The sequence below is a fragment of the Pyxicephalus adspersus genome, chromosome 3 (genome assembly GCF_032062135.1).
Source record: "Pyxicephalus adspersus chromosome 3, UCB_Pads_2.0, whole genome shotgun sequence".
Classification (NCBI taxonomy): Eukaryota; Metazoa; Chordata; class Amphibia; order Anura; family Pyxicephalidae; genus Pyxicephalus; species Pyxicephalus adspersus.
Window position 1 is genome coordinate 661,313 of NC_092860.1, and position 5,062 is coordinate 666,374.

A 5,062-nucleotide genomic window follows, 5' to 3' on the forward strand; every position below is an offset into this window, starting at 1 on the left:
GGCTTAGAGCTGAATAGCAAACATGCTGCAGAGAAAGTCCCTGGCTCTCTGTGGGGAAGCAGTGGCCTCTTAGCAGAGATCAGGCATACTGAATTAAAACAAAAACTCTCTGATTAGCAATGAACATGAACCAATTAGATTTGTTCGAACTCAGCAAGAACACACTGCACCTCTGCAGAGAGACCTCTGCTCCCACACTGCGAGCATGCTGGCCACGGAAAGGCTTTTTTACACAGACTGTGGCTGCCCTACAAAGAAAATCAACTGTGACCCTGTGCACCCTTTGTTTCTACTCCTGCAATGTGTTTACCACAAATTTCACTATTTTTATATATGTATTAATATTAATAAACAGGATTTATATAGCGCCAACATATTACGTAGCGCTGTACAATAAATAAGGGTTACAAATGACAGACAGACACAGAGAGTGAGGAGGAGAGGATTCTGCCCCGAAGAGCTTACAATCTAAGAAGTGTGTCGGTTTATTAAACATTTGTTCTCTTTGCTGTCATTTTGCCATTAGTTGCTAATAAATATTTATGAGTAAAAAGTTTCAAACAATTGAAGATTCGGAGTTATTTTCCCATATTTAACATTTTTACAGAACGGAATCTCCTAGCGCAGGGACTACACCGCTAGCGAGCCGCGGTCAGCACTACAACGAGCGGATTTTGGGGTTTCAGTTTGTTGTTTTCCTCCTGCGGCTTCTTTATTAGCTTAGAGTTGTCTGATATCAGTTATAAATGAGATTATTGTGTGTGACCTTCAGAGAATAAGAAGGATGTAATCCTCGGATTAAACTAATCCTACGTGTGCAAGGACGGGGAGCCTTTCACTTTAAGTTTCATTAGCCATTCTCTCGGCGGTGGAGATGAAAGTCTTTCACAAAATATCTCCCAGCTAATGCTTCTTCTCTTTGAGCTTTTCCTTCACTTTTTGGGGTTCGAATTGGATCAGACGCAGAATCTCTTTGTTCCGGACGATTCCCTGAATGAATTCACCTTCTGTCAGCTTATCTGTCAAAAGGAAAATGAAAATCTGGGGTGAAAATGTTGGGAGTGTGATATTTATCTCGATAATAAAGTAAACTCCAAATATAAAACAACATGACTATGGACTTTGTACAGCACTACATAATAAGTTGGCGCTATATAAATACTGTGGAATAATAAAGCAGCTGTCTATAATATAAAGCCATCAACCCCTTGGCCTCCGCATATTAATGCATTGGACCTGATTTGTTAAAGCTCTCCAAGGCTGCAGAGGATAGACTATCATGGGAGAACCTGGGTGATCCAGTATACCTGGAATAGATCTGGAGTAGAATTGAAAACATTTTCCAACTGGTATTTTTAGGAAATCTATTCCAGGTTTACTGGATCACCCAGGTTCCCCCATGATAGTCCATGAATCTGAGTACCTTTATATTTAGGAGAAATACATCTCAACATCTGGTCATTTCTTGGGCTGTACTCCCAGATGTATGTGAATATATCTGTGAAATCATGTCCTAACACATTCACTGACATGCAATATAAGCGATACAATTCACAGCAGCACATGATAATGTAGATTCTGATGACTTTCCATTGATTTCAATACAAAATACATGAATGGAACCCCCGCTTTCCCTGGTATGTGAAGGGTTAATGTTGCAGTCCTCCAACATTCACTCTGTGAATCAGATTTTATTGTTTGATGCTGAGCTACAAAACATCTAATAATAACGATCTCTGCATACAGCAATCATGGGAACATTTAAATAACCTCTAATTATTCACCTGGCAAAGTGCTAAATCATTATTTGTGCTCATGAAGACATCTCGTCCTCTCCTCCTGTATATTACAGATCACATTGCGCTCCAACCAGACCGTTATATCTCAGCACACATTATAATATACACGGGAGGAATATTAGTGTCATTTATCTGTGTGCTCTGACATTGTGCTCCTTGTGTACTGTGTGTACCTTGTTATATAGCGCCACCATCAGGTTTTTATTAATATTGATGTATACAGCGCCCCCATCAGGTCATTAGTAGAGGTAATATATAAATTATTGATGCATCATCACAAGCTCATTGGTATGAATGTTGCATATAGTGCCCCTATCAGGTCATTAGTATAAGTAATATACATAGCGCCACCATCAGGTCTTTATTATTATTGATATATACAGCGCCCCCATCAGGTCATTAGCATGAATTATGTATACTGCACCATCACCAGGACATTAGCATGAATGATGTATATAGCGCCACCATCAGGTCATTAGTAGAGGTCATATATATAGCGCCACCATCAGGTTTTTATTAATCTGCCCACTGCCCTCATCTCCCTCCCCTGCCCACTGCCCTCCTCTCCCTCCCCTGCCCACTGCCCTCATCTCCCTCCCATGCCCAATATCATCCTATACCCTCCTGTGCCCATTATAATTTTCTCCCAATTGCCATGCTCTGCATTCTTCCAGCATACCCGCTTCTTTCTTACTGTGTCCACTGCAATTGCCTGCCCACCACCTTTCTCTGCCCATTGCCCTCCTCTTGCCCTCGGCTGACCTGCTCCCCCCATTCCCCCAATTCCATCCTGATTGCCAGTCTTTGCCTTCTTCCCTCCCCTGTCCCTCCCCTGCCCCCTGGTGCAGTCTCATTGAACATATTTCTCACATAGGGAAGCCTAATATGACATTGGTGTCCCCAGATCTCCAGTTTAGATTTCTGCTGTCTCTTGCAGCCACTGGAGAAATATCATTCAGCGGTATCAGCAATGTGCAGGGAATATTATTATATAATTGTATCAGATGGTAACACCGGCCCGGTCTTCTGTCTGCAGATAAATTTCATTGTCTATGTGCGGATTTTACACGTTCTGCATCTGAAACTGAAAGCCCAACAGCTGAAATTTACTGATTACAAATACCGGTGAGTCAGGAATATTATGATATTTATATGGTGGACACAGAAGTATTATTACTGATAGATTTCTTGCTGGTACTCCTAGTGATGGTTGTAGCGGATCATCAGGCGGGGGCATTACTACCATAACACATCTACTACCAGGGGCATCACCGGTAATATCTCTGGAATGGTGGGAGGGGATTGTAGTACAATAATCGAATATGTAGCCATAGTTATGGCAAGTAGGGAAGGGCAATTGGCCACGAAATTAAGTGAGAAGGCAGTGGATAGTGTAGAGCAGGGGAGGGCAGTGGGCAGGAAAGGCATTGGGCAGGGGAGGGCAGTGGGCGGGAAAGGCATTGGGCAGGGGAGGGGCCTCCTTGCTCTCTATTCCATAAAAAAGAAGTTTATAAACACCCGCATAAACACAAATAAAAGTTTTCCTGGAATTTTAAAAACACATCTGTGCAAATGAAGCAATAAAAGTCATTTTGTAAGGTTCATTGGATTATATCAGTATTAGGACGTCTTTATCTGCTGCTGAGTAACCTCTGGGAGAGAATTAAATATCCGCAGATGGAGCGCTGTGAATGGATCGCCTTCCATCAGAATTTAGCTGAATGATTAAATCTTATCACACTCCCAATATTCAGAGGAATAACAGGCATCTGTAGAATCACATTTTAGTTTGTTGATTTACTAAAGCAAAATTCAAAAAAGGATTAAGGGTTTTCCTAAAAGATGAAAATTCACATTTATACAATATACATATAATATTATCCCGGGAAATGGGCGGATTGATATGGAGGAGCAGGGAAGAATTTGGTGTTACCTCTGGCTGTATGTCATACGATTTCCCCATAATCCTCCCACATGTGTACTTTAGATTTATCATTCTATTCCGCCATAACAGGTGAGCAGATGTCAGGTGATGGCACCTTTATTTTTCCCTTGATTTCAGGTAACTCTAACATTTAGAAAACAAAGAAATAACCGTACCGTGATGATCTCAAGCACTTCTTTTTTGTTGATGGTCCCATTGCCATCCACATCATATAAAGAGAACGCCCACTCCAATTTCTGGTTGGCTTTGCCAGAAGAAGTCATATGTAGCGCTATCATGTATTCCTTAAAGTCCAACGTTCCATCGTTGTTGGCGTCAAAGCTTCTGAAGACATGGCGAGCGTAAGCTTTTGGGTCGGCATCTGGAAAGAATTTGGAATAAATGCTTTCAAACTGTTTCTCGCTAATCCTCCCGCTGGGGCACTCCTTAAGGAACGACTGGTACCAGGTGCAGAGCTCCTCCTGGGTAAATTTAGTGTTCAGCTGCAACTCCTCCAAAATCTCCTTGGAAAGGGCACCACTTTTACTGTTACCCATGATGAAAAATTAGAAGTCTGGAAACCTAAAGGCAGACCTTTCCTTTTGTCCTACAAGACCAAACGCAGCAAGGTAATGAGCACGGCATTCTTCATAAGCCTAAATCCAGATAATGCCGTTTTGGGATTACCGGGGTTTAGGCGTCATGTAGACAATGATATTCACTCTGTGACTTATTTCAATTAGTACCCAAAGCATGGCCGATCCATTATTTGGGTGAATATTTATTGTCAGGGTACAGATTAGGAAGATTATGATTTGTTACCTGAACACATTACAAATTACGAGCATTGATCTGCCCTGCGTATGGACAACCAACGAACGAGTTACCATGCCATGGCTTCATCATGGGCTCAGTATGGATGCCGTGAAATGTTCATATTCGGGATTATTATATTCATTGTGCTGTGCTGGATACGGAGTGTCTATGATATACTGTAACGTCGGCTATGGTTGGTAAATCCAATTGTCGTATTTTATGACCCCTAACATATACATAGTCTAAAAATTGTTTTGGTTTTGGATTCTTAAGGCCTAAAATGTGTTTATGTTTGTTTAGAAAGTTGTGGGGTCAGAAAGTTCTAAAGAAGTATTACCATCAGTCGGGTCGTCCCATAGTGTGGAGCAGCCCCAGAAGAACCCCTAAAATAAGATGTATTGGAAATGCCCCTTACATTGATGGCCATTGTGACAAATGGGGCCAGAGGGAATGGACCATGAACCCTATTGCCCGAACCCCTAATGTTCACCCCAATAATCTTGTCTATGATCATAGGAAGGGG

At 41.7% G+C, this 5,062-nt stretch overlaps 2 protein-coding genes across 2 annotated transcripts in view; both read right to left on the minus strand.

Moving 5' to 3' along the window:
• The window catches only part of LOC140325438 (UDP-glucuronosyltransferase 2A2-like), a 197,240-nt gene that overhangs the window by 89,824 nt on the left and 102,354 nt on the right, over positions 1-5,062 (minus strand). The gene's annotated exons all lie outside the window — the stretch shown is intronic.
• On the minus strand, positions 617-4,372 carry LOC140325347 (S-modulin-like). The gene is made up of 2 exons (XM_072403172.1): positions 3,873-4,372; positions 617-1,113 (listed from the first exon to the last, which is right to left on the minus strand). The coding sequence occupies exons 1-2, from the start codon at positions 4,278-4,280 to the stop codon at positions 904-906; spliced, it is 618 nt and encodes a 205-aa protein (XP_072259273.1). The 5' UTR covers positions 4,281-4,372; the 3' UTR covers positions 617-903.